At 37.2% G+C, this 21,228-nt stretch overlaps 1 protein-coding gene across 3 annotated transcripts in view; it reads right to left on the reverse strand.

Annotated features, from left to right (window-relative positions):
* Nucleotides 1-21,228, reverse strand: part of TENM3 (teneurin transmembrane protein 3) — a 469,784-nt gene that overhangs the window by 116,957 nt on the left and 331,599 nt on the right. For 2 of the 3 annotated variants that reach the window (XM_042870718.1, XM_042870720.1), the window contains 2 exons: nt 16,632-16,869; nt 11,182-11,274 (listed from right to left, as the gene is read on the reverse strand). In XM_042870718.1, coding sequence (XP_042726652.1) covers nt 11,182-11,274; nt 16,632-16,869 — 331 coding nt within the window. The remainder of the gene's footprint in view (nt 1-11,181; nt 11,275-16,631; nt 16,870-21,228) is intronic. The other variant, XM_042870719.1, reaches the window with a different exon arrangement.

Below are 21,228 nucleotides of genomic sequence, written 5' to 3' on the forward strand. Positions count from 1 at the left end.
TTACTGGCATCTTCCTCTGGGTATAGAAAATTTCTTTGGATTTTTCTCTTTCTAATAAGCAAGGTTACTAAGAAAGTGGTCAGAGACTCTCCTACATTAACTCAGAGTCATCAGTATTTAAAGTGCAATGCTATTGGGCTTACACATCTTGCCAGCTTCTCTGAGCCATGATCCTGTGAGACAGACATGCAGAAGGATGCGGTATCTGACAACAAATCCAGGCTGCTTCCAGATAATGCTGAAATTCTTTACGCTCTTGAAATATAATCTATCTGCAAATGATTTTAATTATCTATATATCCATTTATATTGTCTTTTCAAACCATGGAACTCAAGTAGCTACGTTTTAAAACCTAAACTTTGTACTACTTGACCAGGCACCGACTTACCACCAATTATATTACATTTAATCTCATAGGAGCCTAACAGCAGCTATAAAAGCGTATCCTTCCATTCAAAATTGATCATTTAACAAGCACATGCTAGATCTTCTGTAAGCAGCACTTAAAATATTTTATTAAAGCTTTAAGAGTACAAAATGCAACTGAATCCTGCAAATATTTTACAAGACCAGCTAGTTCTGCTATTTAATAACTCAATTCACTTTTTGAAGCAAATGTTCTATTTCAATGTTTATTCAATATACACTTCCATCTACTAATTCAATAAGTATTTCTATTAAAAAGTGCAGCTAATCATAACATTTTAAAGGGAAAAAAATTCAGTACCTAAAAGCTATGAATCTCAGCTCTGTGGTAAAATACAAAGTTATGTCATAAACTAATCCTTGCTTGCAAAGACAGCTGGGAAGTCACCTTGTTTCACAATGGGCAGACATCGTGCTTAACTTTCCTCTCTTAAGAGACAGAAATACAGTATCAAAACTCTAATAAGAGAAGACAGGAGCTTTTGAATAAAAATGAAATTATCATGCTTTTAATTTAACTCAGTACCAGAAACTGGTACATACAATTTTTTTTCCTCCTCAAGCTGGGGGTAGAATTCACACCAAATAAGATTTTCTCTCTGCTGCCACTTCCTCTATGGAAAATAAAATTGAAGTAGTCTCTACTAAATTCAGTAAATAGGAAAGCAGGATGGGAAGAAAGTGATAAAAAACCCAGGAGTTAGGCAGAAAGATTACATTAAAACTGTGGCCTCTGAGAAATGGAGATGGATTACAAAACCATTCAAGGACAGTGAGGCTCAAACCCTAAACCCAAATACTTCTGACATAAGTTAGCACAGTGCCCAGCAATGGAAATACAATTTAGAATAACTTTGTGACAAAGACTTTTCACCCCAGTTCAGAATAGAAGAGATGCTCCACACTGCAATGTTACATAAACACGTCTGGAAGACTCTAAATTCCAGAACACCAGAAACTCAAACACTATACCAAAAAAGTATCTGTGACAAAAAGAAGTATTCTATATTACCTTTAAACATGTTGATAACAAACTTTATAAAATTATTGAATGTTTTTAACACTCATGACGTAACATCTACATTAGATACATCAGTTTTTTAGCTTATACCAAGATTGCTTCAACTTGCAAAAGGTTCCTGGTGATTTGCAGCTATGATTTCTCTAGAATTGGACATCATATATAGAATGCTTTATAGACATTTGGAAGATATGAAAGAGCTTATCTTATCCTTTACAACACCCTTCTGAGCACTGTTTTAGCTTTGTATCAGTATATGTTACACAGCACAAGTACACCAAGTGGAGAATCTCACAGAAAGTCTGTCACAACATTCTAAATTTGTACTAAACAAGGAAATGTGAAGGTACAGTGAAATTCTTCTGAACTCCTCTAGGCATGTCAGAGCAAACATCATGTTTTATTACCACAACAGATATTTTCTTGTAGTGCTGTTACTTAGATTATGATAGTGACCAGAAACTGCTGTCACAGGTTAAAGGTCAATACCACCAGGCTTTGTGAATACACAAAACCAAAACACTCCTCTCATCTTACGGATAAAATATCTTCAATTCAGAATAAAACCATATTTAGAATATATGTCCTTAAAAAACCCAAATCCCTCCTTCCCATATATTTGAAACTACTGTACTGTCATGTACTATTAGCACTTAAGGAATCTGGAATGCAAAAAAAATCAATTAGTTTGGTCATGTTTCTGAATAGAAACACTTCCGTGATTCGAAAAACAAGCACGTGGTGTCAGTGCACACAAAATACCATCACAGACTGAGGCTTTCTTGTAGTGCTGTCTTCTATATTGCCCTAATTACTGTCCTATCATTTCATGATGGTCTTAATTCCATGTGGCTTTTCCAATCATTACACACCACTGAGGAAGGAAACACTAACGCTCAGAAGATTTCATTGCAGAAGTCATCCTTTTTTCTTAGAAATTCTCCCTTTCCTGGGAATTTGAAGTTATCTCTGGCTGAAAAACAGCGCATGGGGAAGTTTCATATGAGCGCAGGTGGTAACACAAGCTTGTTAGTTTGCTTCAAAAAATTGTATAGAAGAAAGATCTCCTACTTGATGGAGAACAGTTATGTATTTAATAGTAAAGCAAATAAGCAGAAAGAATCCTTACAACAGCAGGGTAGATTACCAAGGACAACATCCTGTCTAGAAGAGGACAATACAAACTGCACAACTGAAGTCTTCCAAACAACTTATACAGTAGTAGTTTGATGTCTATAAATTGTTCAAAACTCAGGCTTCTGCTCAAGTCTTGTGGTATTCTGCTGTGTAGACTAAACATGCATTGTGTCAAAATGTGTTTTCTTCCATCAATTTCAATTTAAATTCAACTGATCGTTCCCTTGTTCTTTTATAATGAGTATGTAGTGTTTGCCCTGTGGTACATAAAAACAACATTTTTATAAAATTACTCTTTGATTCATTTTTCATTCTAGAGTAGAACATATAAAGATATTAAAAAGTAATTGCTTAAAGCAAAATAAGGAAGATTTAGGGTCAGGCAAAAGCAACTATGGAGTTGAAAAAAAGCTATTTTCAGATACCTGCTGTTTTGGTGCAGTATACAACAAAACCAACATCTGGAAGATAACAGAAAAGAAACTGACTCATGGTGAGAAAGAAGAAAGAAAACCCTTCCCTAATGTTCATTTTTGGATGTGGCTCTTTTACCTTTTGGTACCAACAGATCTCCAAATGAGATACATGAGTATATCTGCAAGTCTCTGAAATTTTACTTTGAGTAAGTAAGAAGGCCACCAATTTTATAACTTTGACTCCTTTGTTGTCTTTGTGATTTGAGGAAAAAAACCTGAACTAACAAGCAATTGCCAACATAGGAGGCTACTGTTGGATACACAGTTACTGCATTTTACTCAACTTTTCCAATTGAGGAAGAAGTCATTCTGTCTTCTGTAATCACAAGCTAACCACTTAGTAAAATGAGCACACCCATTTTTATACCGTGGACACAGGCTGATCTCTCCTCAAATACTAACTCAAATCTGCCACAACTCCTTCTATTAAAAAATATCTATTCACCTCTAAGGAGTGTTGAATCTGTGGACATTACTACACCAAGAAATAAATTTGTAAGCAAGCTGAGGTAAATGTTCTTATCTGTTTTGCTGCAGTCCTCAATCTGTTACACTGGATTCGCTCCGAGGCATGATAGAGTATATCTGCACCTCAGACACCTAAAAGTGGGTACACATCAATCATATTCTGATATCCTCAAGTGGTGGAAAAAACTTCTGTTGAAAATACCTCAGCTGAATGCACGCTGAGAGAAATGTACATTTTAGAGAATTTATGTCTTGGTGATATAAACTTCAGGGCCAGTACTTCAGGAGATACGACTTTACTACTCAGAAAGGGATAGTAATCCTAATGGCTTGATTTTGACATGTTGTATAGTGGTATTACTGAATGTATTAGAATAGAAACTGTAATTAACCTATTTTTGAATTGAATACAGCTGTGGTGCTTGCTAACTTGAACAAAAAATAGAATAGCAGGTTTTGTCTAAAAATGGTCACAATTCATAATTTACCTTTTGGGGAATAGCAGCAATCAGTAATTCTACTTTTTGAAAGTATACAAGCACCTTGTATAAAACTTTGGCAGCACCACAAAGCCAATGTAAGCTAGCAAGATATATGGGAACCTACAGCAGATCTTATTATTTTTCCAATGGTTCCAAAGGGCGTAGGCAAGAGATAGCAGAGACTCCTGAGTTATAGAAGCTCTAGTTCTCCATCCTGAATGCTTCCTTCCTGACACAAGCAGAGATAGGATGCATCTATCTCTATGGAGATGTAGTGTTCTATTTGCCACTATTGTTAAAAAAAAAAATAAAATAAAAATCAACGAGTCTTAAGGAATTAACTCCAAGAGAGTATTGGCTGCATCTGGCTGCAGATATCTTAACTTGATCCAACTCTTGTGTAAGTTTTTGTGTTTATCTCTCCCTGACTTTCCTTAAGCCAAACCAGCTGATGTTTTTCCTCCCAGGAATGGATTACCACACTCTTTCTCTGCTTACAAAAACCCTACTAGATACATTAGCCGTCAGAACACACAGAAACCATTAACCGGAGAGAAAAAAAAAACACAACGGCAGTCTGAGATTGCAATCAATCACTTGCACTGCATCTACTGGCTGGTGCTCTTGGCAGACCCTACTCACTCTGGATGGATCTGGATTCTCTGAGTGAGACCATGACCCTCACCTGCCATTTGACATTAGAGAGCTCAGCCTGGTTCACTAATGGATAGATCACATCAATAAATCTGATTCCTTGCACTGAGTTGAAGAAGCAGATGGAATGAGAAGATTAATCGCTGCTGACTGACGTTACAAAGAAGATGTAAAAGAGATAACAGAAATTACTGGCTAGGTCTCATATGAACTCTGGTTCACTGATGCATGAGATCAGCATTCCCAGTAGGTTCCAAGAGGAAGTGGATTTTTGTTTCTCTGTGAGCACTTTATGCCTGTCTTCATCTTCTGTTAACACTTGTCTGAGATGAAACCTTGTAGTTGGCGGTGTTTGCCCTTAGCACTGCTTTATGACTGACTTCCACAGTATCACATGGCCGCATTTAACGTAAATCCAAGCCAGCACAGGAACTGCAGTATGTTGTGAATTTGTCTTATTTTGTTTTCTCTGCAGAAATGCAATAACAAATTGTATAGAAAAAAAAGTGAAATTCCGTTTTCTCTGAGCGGAATAATCCTAGAAAAAGCTCCAAGATCAGATCAGATCAAATGATGATCCAAGTTTGGGAGAAAGACAGAAAAAGAGGAAAACTATTATCCATATGCATAAACAGAGGAAACATCTGTGGGAACTGGAGATAAGCCTCTTCTAACAGCTTATTCAAATGTTTCAGAGAAACACTTTACACGTGGTAACACCTGCTTGAATTTGGCTGAGTTTACACTGAGGACCCACTTTCTTCACAAACTAAAGTCTGGAAGCCAAGAAAGAAAAAAAAAAATAACTAGTAGGGCTGAGAGTATCTTCCTTAGTCTTGTGTGTTCTTCCACATTTGTTCCCTGACAGGTTACTGCCGGCTGCTGCTAAAGAAAGACCAGAGAAGTGAGGCATGGAAACCTGCAGTAGAAGCTTCCAACAGAAACCCAGACACAAGTACACCTCAATTGGCTCTGAAAGCCACAGTCCAAAGCTTCTTGTCTTTAGGAGTGCAGGAATAATTCTCTCCTTTTGAAAGTATCTGCATTTTCAGTGGCATAAATAAGAATACAGAGCTACAGTACACACATGGCACTTGTAAACATCCTAGTAATAATTCTTCCAAACCGAGATTAGAGCAGATAGCTCTCTCCCAAGAAAGAGAGTTTCACTTCACTGATGTATATATATATATACATATATCTATATCTATATATATATATCTACACACACCCATACATACATATACACACATATCTAGGATCAAAAGAATCAGAATAATCAGGCTGTCCTGAGTCTGCTCTTTTGTGCTCCTCTCTGCAATGCTGCGCTCTGTAACGATAAGCAAGGGAAACAGACAACGCTCAGCTGCACTTTGTGTTGCAGAAGTGAGCAGAGGAATCAGATGTAAAGATGCTGCATGGGCAAACAAAGAAACTGGCACAGTTTTAGTTACTCATATTCTTTTCTGCAGTATAGTCCCATTACTTGCCTCTTCTACAGAAGAGAGAGAAACTAGATTCGTATATTGCTCAAACAATATGAATTGACTCAACTCTCCTTACAAGCTTCTTCTGGGTTTCTTAGAAATCTAACTTTAAAACTGACTTCCATCTAAGTTACAGTAAGTGATGTGGCCACTGTCATTGTTGCTGATATTCACTTCAGAAGCGGGTACCAGCTGCTGGGAACAGCCTTGACAGCCCCTTCCTGAATTTCTGGGTAGTGATAGCACTTGTGCTACACATGGGGGTCCAACTTTTTGGTTCGTCTGGGCCACACAGAGTGAACAGTTCAGGGCCACATCTGCAAAGGTTACTCCAAACAACAACTGATACAAAGAGCACAATAACGCTCTATTAAACAGGGTAAATTCTCAGCTACAAAACACTATTTTTCAGCACCGTCGCCACCATCAGCTATGCATTTTCACCAGCAGCGAACAAGAACCTGCATGCTGTGCTCATAACAATCTGCACCAGCGGATGTGACTGATTGTCACTGTTGCCACTGTGAAACGTGCCACCCACTGCATCACTGCACTCACATCCGCTGTTTGGTCTCCAGAAGAGTTCAGAAAGCATCACTGAATGCCAGTGAGTGCATTTTTTCTGCATGGAGAAATTCAATTTCATCCCTTTGCTTCATCCACACTTCCATGTCAGAAGACAATTTGTCAGACTGCTCCTCTGCCGCCATCTTCATGCCCTGGTTTCAGCACACACTACCAATGACACATTGAGGTCCAGCTAGTACTAAGAAATGGCTGCGTGCCTAGGGCAGAGCTGCCACCATGATGGCACAGGAAGAGCTGGGCTGGGGACGTGCCTGTGCTACTCCAATTCTCATCTCGTCAAAGAATGGGAGGTTAAAAGAAAGAATTTGAATTTTACACTGAGGACTGGAAATGTTCAAGTGAGCTTAAGGATTTATATTACAGTTCCTCATCTTGTCCTCTGCTCTTCTGGAATCATATCCCAACTGAGAGAGAGAGACAGAGAGAGAGAGAGACAGAGAGAGGTCTCTGAGATGAAGAACTCTAATCTTGACTAGATCCTCTCTTGAAATATTGAATAAATTAGGCTTGCAAGGGAAGAAAAAAATCAAAGAAGAAAGGCACAACACAAGCACTCATCTAATCTCTTTCAGTATCTTTTGCTGTCTTTAGTAATCTGAGACAGCAATTTCTGCAAATGCCTTGAAGTACACACTGAGACAATTTCAAAAAAGCAAATGCAGTTTAAGAGAATCTCAGAGCTGTGATATTTACCCAACAGTTTAATTCAGAAGCTGCAATTTCACCTGCAGTAGGAAGACTTGACTGGGCTACTTGGACATTTTAAAAGGAGCTAAAAATCAGAGAGAAGTTAAAGGAGTGAAATACTATTCTGCCACTGGCTGAAAGGATCTGATTCTGCCTCAAGCTGCAAGCGGGCTGAAGTTTCCATCATCATAGATCTGTGAACCTCAGCTCACTTATAGCTCATAGCTGCAGCTCCCTTGCAATTCAGAGCCTGGGATAATCCGTGCTGAACTCTGTGCTGCCACTACTGCTCTACCAGCAGTCACTCAAACAGCCAGATTCATGTCACTGCAGTGACAGCACTGTCATAACCTGAGTTAGAGCCACTGCCACCAACCTGGCAACTCCACACATACATGTGATGCACCTATCTCTCCTATTTTCTAGGCTCTTATCATTCCTTGTTGGGAACTTATATACTACACTTGCACATTGTCCCATATGCAAAATACCAAAACCTGCAAAAAGACTTCAGGGATCAGCATTCAGAGATTCAGCAAGGCAGAGGATCACACCTTGTGCTCAGACAGAATGACAGCTATCCTTTTAATAACATCCATTTTTTGCAGATGCCTTTTTTTGAGCTGGACTTCTCACTGCACAACCAACATTAACTGAGACCTTGGATTTTGATATTATGAACTCATTCAGGTCTCGGCTTTGTCACAATATTTGGTAACATTTTCTTACTCACTTGGATGTGATTGAAAGAATTCGCAGACTGTTGAAATTATTTTCTGGTACAACTTAAGTTGCACTGATTTGGCTGGCATGCTCAACTGCAAGCGTGTAACTGTAAAAAGATGTTAACTTGTAACCTACGATATGTTTATCTTCACTGTCTTTTACTCTTTCACCAAACTCAATATTGCTTCACTGTCTTTTACCAAGTTTACCATTGAAACGCAGTTGCTTTTTTTTTTTTTTTTAAATTTAAGAAAAATTTAAATTAAGATAAATTTAAAGAAAATTCAGAGATTGTCAACAAGAAGCTTTTCAATGCAAAGAACACCACAGATAGAAAGTCTAGAGCGTGATGATTCCTAGCTTCTCTTCTATGACATGTACACCAGCAGCCAAGGCTTCTCATTATCTTGAGACTATCCTGTAGGCGATGAGTTACATGCTATTCAAAGGGATTTCATAAGCACTCACAAACAGTAAAGGTCATAGAACAATTTTGGTTTTCATCCTACTCAGTCCCTGACGCTATAGCATTTACCTTGCCCAGCAAAGTAGTTTCTCCTGAACTAATACACCCTACCCATCTGTACAGCTACACCTACTCCTTTTGCACCCAGACACATCAAGATTTCTCCCCCTACTCTGTGTTCCTAACTTCTATCCCTCTTGATCTATTTCAACATGGCCTTGTAACAGTCTGGCCACTTTTTAAAACCGAACTCCCTGAACATCCTCCCCAGCACATGAAAAATATCCCCGGTCTTTGCAATCCCTGGAAATAAGGCTCTGGAGTACAACAGGTTTTCAGATCCTATCCTTGTAAAAAATTAAACGTTCAGCAGCTGAAGCAATTCTATAAATAACTGGAAATGTAAAGGATTTATTTAGATTCTGCAAGAGATCTAAATACAGTCATTCATTGATAGAGCATGTTTTCTTCTACCAGATTCTAATAGGATACCTTGGTAACTCAGAGAGATGTTAGGTAAAAGAACAGCAGGCTCTTTACTTCAAGCTAAACTGATTTGTCAAGACACGTACAAACATTTTTACACATTAGGGAAAAGAGCGACCATACCAAGGAAAGCCTACAATGCAGACCATTAAAATAACTTGAGATTTCTAGCTGAATTATGATAATTAATGCATAGTGCACAAATACGAATATCTCAAAGCTATAAACAACTATTCCTATGATCTAGGCATATGAATCATTAGAATTTCTATGCAAAGTGTCTTTTCCTATTATCACTATTAACACTAAAATTGTCAAATTCATTAGATTAATATTCTCTCTGTAAGTCATACAAACTAAGAAATATTATACCATAACGTAACACACACATGACATGAAAGCAGAGAAACAAATATATAATGATTCTAGCTGTGACACAGTATGTTAGCAAGATAGATAAACTGAATCTTCATGCTGAAAGCATACTGCAGTTTCAAATCTATTATGTGTTGGAACTGATATGTTATTATCTCTGGACAACTTTCATGCCACGAAATGATTCCTGCTAGCATAATTTTCAAAGTGAAGGGATTACAAACAAGATAAATTTCATTGTACTGCTACCTGAACTAGCATAAACCAACAAGAATTTCATGTAGTACAGTCCCCATTTGCCAAAATATCTACATTTGGCAGTCCCATTGCAAATGTATAAAGCATAAAGCAGGCACGTTTCCATTAACTTTGCTTCAGCAATTACACATCCAAATCAGTATTCCATGGTACTGATCTACAGGGAACAGTATTATTTGGCTTGTGGTTTTTTTTTGTTTTTGTTTTTGTTTTTTTTAAATACAGTAATCTTAATATTTTTAGTTAACAAGAAATAGTCGTCCTGCAAATATTTGCAGTATCTTTGAGTTTGCTGAAAATCATTAATTGAATTTAAGCATACAACTCTCTTACTGCAGCTGATTTCAATTTGTACCTAAGGGAAATTTTAAGAGCTTTTTGGAACGTGACGCAGATCAATGTATGGTGTCAACAGATTTTACAGATTAATTAATTATTAGCAAGCTGATGCATAAATCCTCAATTCAATCAAATAGTAACTCACCTTGATTATTTTAAGATTTAAAATTAGCAAAACAGAATTTGGACAAAGTCCTAATTTTTATCCTACCATTGGAAAAAAAGGCAAATATGATTAAAGATTATTTTCAAAACTGAACATACTGTGATGAATAGCAGGCTGGAATTTACCAGAAATTACATTGCTTTGTCAGAATTTTTTTATTATTATTTTTTTTGGTGGGGGAGGGGGGAAGAGAATGGAAGGCATCAGAAATTGTGTACGCTGATTTGGTAGACAACAAGCAAATTGCAGTTTGAGTAGAGGACAGATATTAATGAAAAAATAAACAGACATGGAACAGTTACATAATAGAAATTTGATTTAAATGAACTAAAATGTTAATTTTAAGAATGGAATTTTTTTTTTTCTTTTTTTTTTTTTTTTTTTTTTTTTTTTTTTAATATCAGCAGTACCTGCCTACATATTTATCTATCAATCAGCAGTTCAAATTTCAAACCAACTGCTCAAAGCGTTTCATATGAAATGCACAATTCTATTTAAGAAAGTAACCCTTCATTTGATCATTGCCTATGCTTCAATAGTACGTCACAATATTTCTAACATAAACATTCGTTAAATAGGAAGCTGTTACAAACTAAGGATCAGATCAGGCAAATAGAAAAGCATGCAAATAATTTGCAACAGCTTGCAGAATCAGGCAGGACAGAGAATTAATACAACCTCCACTGCCCCTCTGTTTTCTTAAGTGAAAGTGACTACATTTGGCAGTCAAAATTTATCGATTTTTATTTACTAAGAATCTATATGACAAATTAAGTATAATAAAAAAACAACCAAAACGATATAGAGATGATAAAGTCTATTTCAGACGGGTTTTTTTTTTTGACCACTGCAAACAGGCTATAAAAAAAAAAAAAAAAAATCACATTTTGCCTTCTGTGGCAACAGTTAGCATCATGCAAACGCTTAGAGTCACATACCCATAACTGCTATCGTGATATGTTGGAGAAAACACATCCATCTCTATAACGTTGTCATGACCATTTGCAAGGACTGCTTGATTTCCTAATTCTCTACATACAAAGATACAAAAAGATGAAATTAGAGTGGCAATTTCAAATTAATGAACGGGAAGATCCCACAGAAAGAATTCACTAATTCTATTAAATAACTTTCTTTTCCCATGGATGTAAAAAAACTGCAACTGCATTTTGAACGCAGGACTTAACTGCCTTCCGGACTGTTCTTGGAACTACGTGCTAACACAGGGTTTATTACCAGGCTACTGTTAGGGGGACATTGCCCTTTGGTGATCTGCTACTTTTGTGGAAGACCTGGCTGGATGAGAAAGCACTGACATAGAACTATAAAATGCACAGCCAGTCAACACGCTGAGGGGCAGCTGACATTGAGTGCAGATCTCATGTTCTTCACATGGTGCCCCACAGCAGCCCGGCAAGAAAAGAACACACCAGACTCTCTCAGGGAATGGTGAGAAATGAAAGTTTATCCCCATGACTAGGCACTATTACTGCTGTAAGATGCATATTTATTACTCTACTTAAACAACGAAAAGATGAGTTTTGGAATTCTTCCTAAATTTGCATCCATGCTTGCTTCAACAATTGCACCTCTTTGAATAGAGAAATGACTATCTCATGTAACTCTGTGCAAATAACGCTGAAATCTGTTCTACTGGTGCTTGCCTAGGACATGAGACAAAAGAGACAGCATGCTCAAATTGCAAGTCTTCATGATGACAGAACAGGACTCATGTGCCAGAAGGATGCCAGAGACATCAAGCAGAAATCTAATGCAACAGATAACTCACACTGTGGGGAACTTACAAGCATATGGGGCCAGTGGGCTTGGATACAGGTAGCATCATGACTGTACAAGAAATTTGTCACATAGAAGCAACTTTTTTTGTCCAAGTTGAGACATCAGAAATGATATTAGTTGATTGCCCGGAATAACATTTCAAGTTTGTGTTAACTGTGGAGACGGTAGATATGAATCTCAGTCTTGAAAAATGCATTCATTCTCCCAGCAACCCAAGTAAAATGAAGAACCATTTTCTTTCTTTGCAGGTTGGCAATATGACATGGCCAAAACAATACTCAAGGTCTTCAGGCGAGCAGGACTTGAATTCCTTTCCCAAACTGTGCTTTTACTGTGCACTACTCATTTTTAATATAAATTACATCTTTAATCAAGTTCAAATGTGAAAACCTGCAAGACTTACATAATGAAACAATTTTGAATTTGATTAAGCTGGACACTGTTTTATTGGTTGGAATGCATAAAACAGCTGCTTTGAACAGACTTGAACTTCCAGCGCTACTGCGGTTCTGCAGAAAAATCAATCAGGCTTTACACAAATTGATTTAAGGGTACCCTGGAAGCTATGAAAACTCTTTCCCCACCTTAATCAATACTGAAAGTGCTGCAATCCACCCCAATGAAGACAGGTGGTTGTTGAGAGCTCATCACACCTTAGGAGCTCCTAAAATCTCTGCATGGTAAAATGAAGTTTGGATGAAGCTTGTAAAATGTTTCTGAAGTAGCATATGCTAGAATTTGTTTTGGTTGTGTCACCTCTGAGGTCATCTAGTAACCTTACTTAATGCTTCAAAATACCGAGCTGTTTTTCAGTCATCAAGCATTTTTTCAGACTTTTCCATCTTTCTTCTCAGTAAAATTACCAGAAAACTGAATACAGTAATGCCTCCACCTATTCCACTTTTAAGAATAAATTAGGGGTAAGAGAAGACTATATGATATCAGTATGAACTGTGAGAAAACTACTTAGCTTCTTCAATAATTTCTATTAAACATTCTCAATCCATTATATAAAACCGCCTTCTTTCTTAACACTAGTTATGTTACGCAGCAAGCCAAGCAAGAGAACACAAAGTTCACACACTGCTCAGCACAGGTTCTGACTAAATTTGTGTAAAGACTTATTCTCAGATTTTTATTTACTCTCCAATTTATTCCTGGGCTGGAATATGTAAATTTTCCCCTGCTGACAATTCATCTTAGATAGCCAGTCTAAAATTAATAAAATATTGCCTAAGAAATGATACTAGCTTGATTTTATAAACAAATTGATGACATACTCTTTCCCTGCTCATTTCTAGCTTACGTAATTGATAGTACATCAGAAAAAACTCAGCAAAGATTTAACAAAGAAAGCATCTAAAGAAGTGATTTACTAAGTATTCTTAAATCTCAGTCGTTTAGATTCTCCTTGAAAGCAAAGCCACAAAAATGTAAGTAATGATCTTGATGCTTGAGAGTACGTTATTAAATCTAAAGAATCTATAGAATAATAGAAGCATAGAATAATAGAAGTGCTAAATCTAAAAAATGCAGTACTAAATTTTAAAGTCCATGGTAAGAAAAACAAATACTAATATTTAATTACTTAATTGTCATTTATGATATAAAAGACCCCTAGCAACTATTCATGCATTTGTATGATTTTGGCTGTCCAGCATATAATTCAAAGAACAAAATGTGAAGCCACATATACATATATTCCTGCTTTATATTCCTTTGCAAGTTACTATTGTTAACTGGCACTGCTTTCCCTAGCTGAAGCCAACTTGCAGCAAAATATCATTAAATGTCCAAGAGAAATGTCCTGCAGCCTGCAAGAAGTCAGAAAAAAAACCAGCAGGAAATATATATTTTTGTTTCCAAAAGCTCATTTTACATAGATTGCTCTGAAAGTAATTTATCCTATTTATTTACATGGAAAGAACAACTGATACAAAGAGCACAATAACACTACTTGACAGTACAGATTCTCACCTATGAAATGCCATTTTTCAACACAGTCACCACCACCAGTTATGCATTTTTTTGCCAGTGATGCACAGGTGCCTGCATGCCATGCTCCTAACAATCCGAACCAGTGGAGGTGATCTACTGTTACTACCACCACTGCTGAAATGCACCACCCACCACCTCACTGCGCTCACATCCAATGTTTGGTCTCCCTATATGTTCAGAAAGCATTGATGAATGCCAGTGGGTGCCATTTTTTCTGCACAGAAGAATTCAATTCCACCCCTTTGCTTCGTATGTACTTCCTCTGCTGCCGCCTGTCACACGACAACAAAACGTAATGGAACACTGGTGGGAAGGTTCAACTCTACTGTCGTACCACCTACATGTGTCTCTGATGTTGTGGGCCAACATATTAAAATAGCAGACATTACCTTTGGAGCAGTTCTCAGCCTCAGAAGAGAGAGGTCAATTTTTGTTACTGCTGCATAAGCTTGCTGTCATTTAAAGATGGCATCGAAGATGCAAGAAGCACACACAATTCAAGCTGGGGTTTCAGACCACCATAAAATTCTTCTTATATTTTACAAAATGCTAGAATTTTGATTGGACTTTATTAATCTATCAGTTTACAGTTCATCCATTTACAAACTAACAGCAATGCTTTACACAAAAGTATTAACACTATGCAGAACCAAATTGCAGCATATTCTATCAAATATACAACTGAAAGCAATATTATAGAATATATATCTTGAAAGTCACCCTTTTTACTACCACAAAATCATTGAGACTGAAACCTCTCTCAGGTTCTGCAAATATATCCTTCTCACCTGCATGTACAAAAACATCCTATTCACTATCCAGCTATATGCGACAGCAAGCTGTATTTCATTTTTATGCCACCCATCACCAATATGAGCCTATAGAGAGAGAAAGATAGCGATGTATATATGCTGACATTCACATTCTGTAGCTCTAAATGACAGTCATCTAAGTAAGATAAAAAAAAAGAAAAGCTGAGTATGGGCATAAGCTAAAATACTGCCAAGGATGAAATAAACTTTCTTTTAGGCTGAGAAAAGGATGAAGGAAGAAACCTATCACAAAGTTGTTAATATAGCTGAAATTGAGACTAAGAATCACACTCAGTAGGGAACTTCAACCAAAAAGAGAAAAATCAATGACGAGTTCTTCACCTCAAGCTTTCCAGCCAGGTGATACTATTAGAGAAACTACAGTAAAGCTGTCTCAGTTTTAACGTGAAACTTTCACACTTCAATTCAGGTACAAGTGTTCAAAACATGAACACTCAAACATCCTTAGCTTCTCATCAAGAACACTTAAAAGATTAAAAGTATCTCTTTGACAAAAAATACTTAATCCAGACCGAAAGTGGTATTCTCATTCAAGTACATTTATAAAAACAGTGAAAATAGACACGGCAATGAAAGCAAATATCAAAGACCTTATCTGTCCACAGACGATCAACCAAGCATCCTGAAATCATCCATACACTTTATGCTCTTTTCCACTACAAACTCTTGCTCTAAAAAATCCTGAACATTTTCTCAATGTACTAAGTTATGTGAATACAATGATGAAATCCCATTCAAAGGAATCCTGTTTCACAGTGCTAAAGCACGCTAAGCACTGCAGTAGCATTTAGTTTTGGGGAGCTGACCTATACTCCAAACAAGAGTTGCTTGAAACATCTGTAGGGACAAAACAACCTAACAGAAAACCTTTAGGTCACGTATGCTCTGATCGGTACTCAAAATCAGTTGGACTGTTATTATTTCACTGCAAATCATAAGCTAAAAGGATTCAAAGAATGAACTAAAGGGATTTCATAAATATTTTCAAGAATTACTGTCAGCTTCAATATAGTTGTAAATGTTCAGTTCTGATGACTAAATTGGAATATTATGGCTTATGCTAATAAAAAATTAGTGCTGATTGACTGTTTCATGAGTATTAATTAATCACTGTAGGTAAATTCAGCTCTGTGCCAGTAAGCCCTATAATTCTTTTTTTTTTTTTAATAGATCATTCTGCATCATACATCATTCTGCATCTACAGAAGCATGTCACCATTTATATTAGTTGCTCCCTTCTTAGAGCCAGCTATCAATTGTAAAAGACAAAAAAGAATGGGAACAAATTAATCATCATAGCAGAACGAAGCGATTCTTTGGTCTCATCAAACCCTAGATGAGTTTAGAAAACATCTGTTTCACATAGGTATTCCTTGAAAGCTACCAAGCACTCGAGTTAAAAAGCATTACTGAAAGTTCATTCACATCTGACATGTATGACAGCATATATTTAACACAAAACATTTCTGTTAAGCAAAACAAGACATTTCTTCAAACAGTCAAAAGTCACAAATGATGAACAGGAAGGAGAATGCTCATCTGGAAAAACTAAGATATTTTCCGCATCCAATTACTGTGCCATAAACATCACAAGGGAAAAAGTGGCATTCTGGATTTTGGAGCGAGGACGATAGTTTGGTACTGAAAAGTTTTCAGCATTTATTTGCTGAATAAGGGGAAGTATTAGCTGCTGGCTATCTTTCAAGTTAAATATTTTCTTCAGAAATGCCAGTCTGTAGTAGTACCTAAGTAATTACCTGCTTTCCAGTGGCGCATTACTGCCAAGGACCCAGCTGTCCTGCAGCTGGACTGACTCAGGTGTGGTTTGCAGCTCGGCGGGCAAAGCAGCCGGCGGGGCCGGACTCTGATTCCTCCTATTTGTCAGTGAGTTTCTGTTAAGTGAGGTGATGGATGGGTGATGCTGTGCTGAATGTTGCTTGTGAGAAGGTGGCAAAGGCTGCAGGGTCGACTGGCCTTGGTTATTTGGAGGTTGTTCTAAGAAGAAAGAAAATTAAAAGTTCGTTATACAGCGTCTCAGCAGTTGCTACATCCAAAGCAGAATGTGAAATTCAATATGATCCTATCGTCTAATATATTTGCATATTATTTTATTAACAGACATTCAGTGACATTCTTGAAGAGAGAATTTACCCTTGATACACAAAGTTCTAATTAATATACAACAGATGGTAAAATTGCTTTTGGTTTTAATTTGTTTCAGGTTTTTTTTTTTTTTTTAAATCTGGTTTTATTAACACCTACGGAAAACAGCATCTGACAGATCCCCTAATGTGCCTTTAGTTTTCAGCTTTTTTTTTTTTTTTAAACAAACCAACCCTGAAATTAAATGGGTAATTTCAGTAGAACACAAAGGTTTTTGAAATGCTTATAATCCCTGTAATTATTTAATGGAGTTTTTTAAGCTTTATTTAACTGCAATAAATTATTACAAGCTAGTTGCTAAACAGCAGTAGACTACTCTAGTTTAGTGCATTCCAAATAAGGCAGCTCTGCACTATGATCTGCTAATAGATGCTAAGTATTCTTTAGCAGAAGGTCACTCTGTGAAGCAGATGTTGCTTCATGGATATTTAACAGACTGAATCACATCTGATTACAACGTCAGAAGACTCATATACTTAATGACCGTCACATCCATTAGAACACACACACAACAGATTTTCCAATTTCACACTATGTAATAGAACTCCATTTTGGAGTATGTCACAGGTGATCAGAGAGCCAGGCATCTAAACAGCTGAGGAAATATATATATTTTTTTTACTTAACCAAAGCACACAGCACCCATAAAGCTTGAAAACAAAGCTTCAAAGAACAACAAAGCCCACAGTCAAGTACCTCCAGCAATGCTAGGTTCTAACAATCTGTTCTGTGTAATCAGCAGGTAATAAATCATCAGTTGAAGACAAACCTTGCCATATGACACAAGGAACACAAAAAAACATCAGGAACACCATTTGGAATCATTTAGGGATGACTGATGACACTTAAAAATGTAACACTTAACAAGATGGGATTAAAATTGCCACCTATTATTTCCTAAAGTAATGCAGTAAAACAAGGCAACATAAATGCAAGTTTTCAACAAAGCAGAAGGTAAAGGGCATGCACTTTGCTCACAATGTAAATGCTTTCACGTGACAGCAGGAAATAAGTTCTTTGATCTTTGTAAAAGATCCCCTATTTCCAACTAGTTATGACTGCAAATTGTTATCAAACCAATAATACAGCTGTACAGAAAGCACAGAAAGTAACTGTTCAAGCAGATATTTCAAGTAACTCGTGGGTGACTATTATAAAAATACCTTACAGCAAATAATCTCTCATGCTGCAAACAGAAGTTTTAAGAATGATAAGGAATAGACATGCTGAACTTAAACAGAAAGCACAGCCTTTGGAATCACTTCTTTTCCAGGAAGCCCGCTCTCCTTTCCAGCTTTCCTCTGTGATCCATGTGATGTTTGTCATGAACAACAGCAATGCCTGACTCTGTCACGGAGATAATTTACTCAGCCAATGAAGTTTTCAACACCAGAGCACTAACAGTCACAAAGAATGATCAACTGGGAAGGGTACAACCCAGTTTTGTCATTACCAAAACTGACACAATGGGTGTCACTGCACAGGTCTGAATCCCACATTCCAGTAGACCAGTTAAAGGGTAATGTAGACCAAAGCTTAGCAGAAGTTTTTTGGCCCATGCCTACCTAAGATTTGATCACATTTATATTACAATCTATTTATCTGCTGGTGAAAGATTAACTGTCCCTATTTTAGCTATAAATACATAGAAGCACGTGTGTAATATAAATATATAAAAATACACATTTGTAACAAGAGGCACGTACTCATGTAACTTTATGTTCATATAAAAGATTAATTACAAGACAGAAAAAAACCCCAAGTGAAATGAAATCCTTTTCATTTGTTTACTTTCAATCATAGAAACTAATTAATGGAAATGGTTCTACAGACACAACTTCTCTTTGTTATTCCTCTTTTTGACCCTCTTAGTCGCCACAACTTGGTATAAAGCACTACAAGGATTTCCCTTGTCCAGCTCCTACTATGCAGACTGTTATTCTGGCATTCCCCTTTTTTGATGCCTCATCTCATTTAAAATCCCAGCTGAAAAATCACTCTTAATCTGTCTCACTACAATTTAGCACTAAGGACCTAGCAACACCTTCTGCTCACAGGGAAGCAAAACTAATGTTACTCTCCACAGAAGAGGATGGCCATACGCAGAGTATCACAGATAGACCTTCCCCCTACTATTAGGGAGGAATGGACAGGTTAAAAGTTACTTATGACCTTTCTGAAGAAATATTTAGCTCTAGAAAGTACACAGATTACATGTTGGAGGACTCAGACTGTTCCTCAGCCCACAGGCCAGCTATTCAGGCCTCTGTTTGGGATTATGATTATTTCCCCCAGACACTTACTGTGAATCTACAAAGCCCTTCTGCTTTTTAACATATACACATTTCTGACACCGAAATTACAGTGTGGTATATAAAATAAATTAAGAGTTTGGGGGATGGGCTAGTAACCATAAGGCGCAGGCTAGAAGCCAACAAGAGCTTAGCAAGTGCTTCTTTGTGAAGACCACAAGACCTGGAAAGTGCTGCCTCGCTCCACAGGATGCTTCTAGGTGACATTTTCTAGTGTCTGAGGGCAAGTTCAATTGGCAGGATATCTTGAGCCTACGCAGAATCAGAAACGCCAGCAGAATTTGCAATGATGTATGGTTCTTCTAATTGTATAAGAGGCACAGGCAGAATTGAGCCTAACAAGGTTAGATTTTCCTGTAAGTCAATAGAGCTACAATCTATATTCCTCTGAATTTCCTCAGTGCTGTGTTGTCAATCTGAATGAGAGATCACTGAGGACTGCTCTTTCGATCTTTTCTTCCACTTGCCAGATTTCCTGAATCCACCGTTTTTTTCATCACTGCACAATTTCTAACAGATATGTCAATCTTACTGATTTCTGAGGAAGAGACAAGCATCACACCAGTCCCTTGCCTGAGCCAGGTTCCCTTTTGTTATGCTCCTCTTTTATGGAGTTAATAGCTAAAGAACTGCTTTCAGCATTATTGCAGCTTTTACACAAAGCTACTCGGGTTTTACATAATAACTAAGCCTCTCAACATCACTGTGATGTTAATTAAAATATTCTCATTGTATTTGCAGGGAAACTGAGGCTTAGATGTTGAGCGGTTCTTTCTGGTCTCCTGAGAAACCAGTACAGCACACTGAACAGCACTGGATTTTTGCTTATTATAATTAAATTAGAGAATTGATAAAGACAGTGGGAGTTTCATGGGTTGGATGCATGTCTTCTGAGCTCTACAGCATCAGTGACTGGCAAAAATACTTCTGCACATGCTGTAATAGTCAGTATGAAGACCTTTCAACTCCATCTTCCTCTCTGCTAGTCAGCATGTTGGAAAACGTGAATTCTAAAGAGAAACCTTCTCCTGATTAGGGGAAAGAAAAAAAAAAAACAACAGGAGGTCTGGGGACTTGGCCAGGCCCTCGCTTACTAGGGATTGCCTTCTCAGTGTCAGGAAGAAGAGAGAGCATTCAAATCTGCTAAATCATAACTGTACTAAAATACTTAAGAGATACTGCAGAAAGTTACAGTTGCTTTGCTTTAAATTGGATTTTAAATGCTATCTCCATTGACTTAATCTCAGTGGAAATGGCTGGTTTACTCCAAAACTAAGCAAGTATAGGTAATGCTGGATTTCTGTCTGAAAATGCTAAGTTTTAATTGGAACTTTCTTGTTCTGTCTGGACTTCAACGACTGTAGAGCAACCCCATTCATCTTCCAGAGATTTTTGCAGAAAGGAGCAAATGTAAATTGGCCCAGCAATCAGCTTGTGCATTCAAGTTGTCCAGGTACTACCAAAAAACCCTCTGATTTTTAAGGCATTTGCAGCATAAGGTAACATCAGATCATTATGCTTGTCAACATACGTACAGAACTCAGAGAAATCATAAGAAATTCAGTGGAAAGCTGTCTTACTACAGCTGTATGAATTTTTCAAAACATATTAAAATTGTTATTTACCCTTGGGAGCATCGCTGAAGCAAAGCAGCCATTTCTATTGTAGAAGTAAATTACACGCACTCGCCAGCCTTTCTCAGTAACTTTTTTCTTTTCCAAGAAGTAATTTACATTTCATTAATTTTAGTGTAGCAATTATTTAATTGCTACTGAATTCAAACAGCACACAAAAGAACATAGAAGAATGCCTGTGCAAAAGTAAAAAGTAAGGAGAGAGAGAGAGAGAGAGAGAGAGAGAGAGAGAGAGAGAGAGAGAG

This window comes from Lagopus leucura, unplaced genomic scaffold (assembly GCF_019238085.1).
Source record: "Lagopus leucura isolate 7727_CA_CO unplaced genomic scaffold, USGS_WTPT01 Super-Scaffold_100004, whole genome shotgun sequence".
Taxonomy (NCBI): Eukaryota; Metazoa; Chordata; class Aves; order Galliformes; family Phasianidae; genus Lagopus; species Lagopus leucura.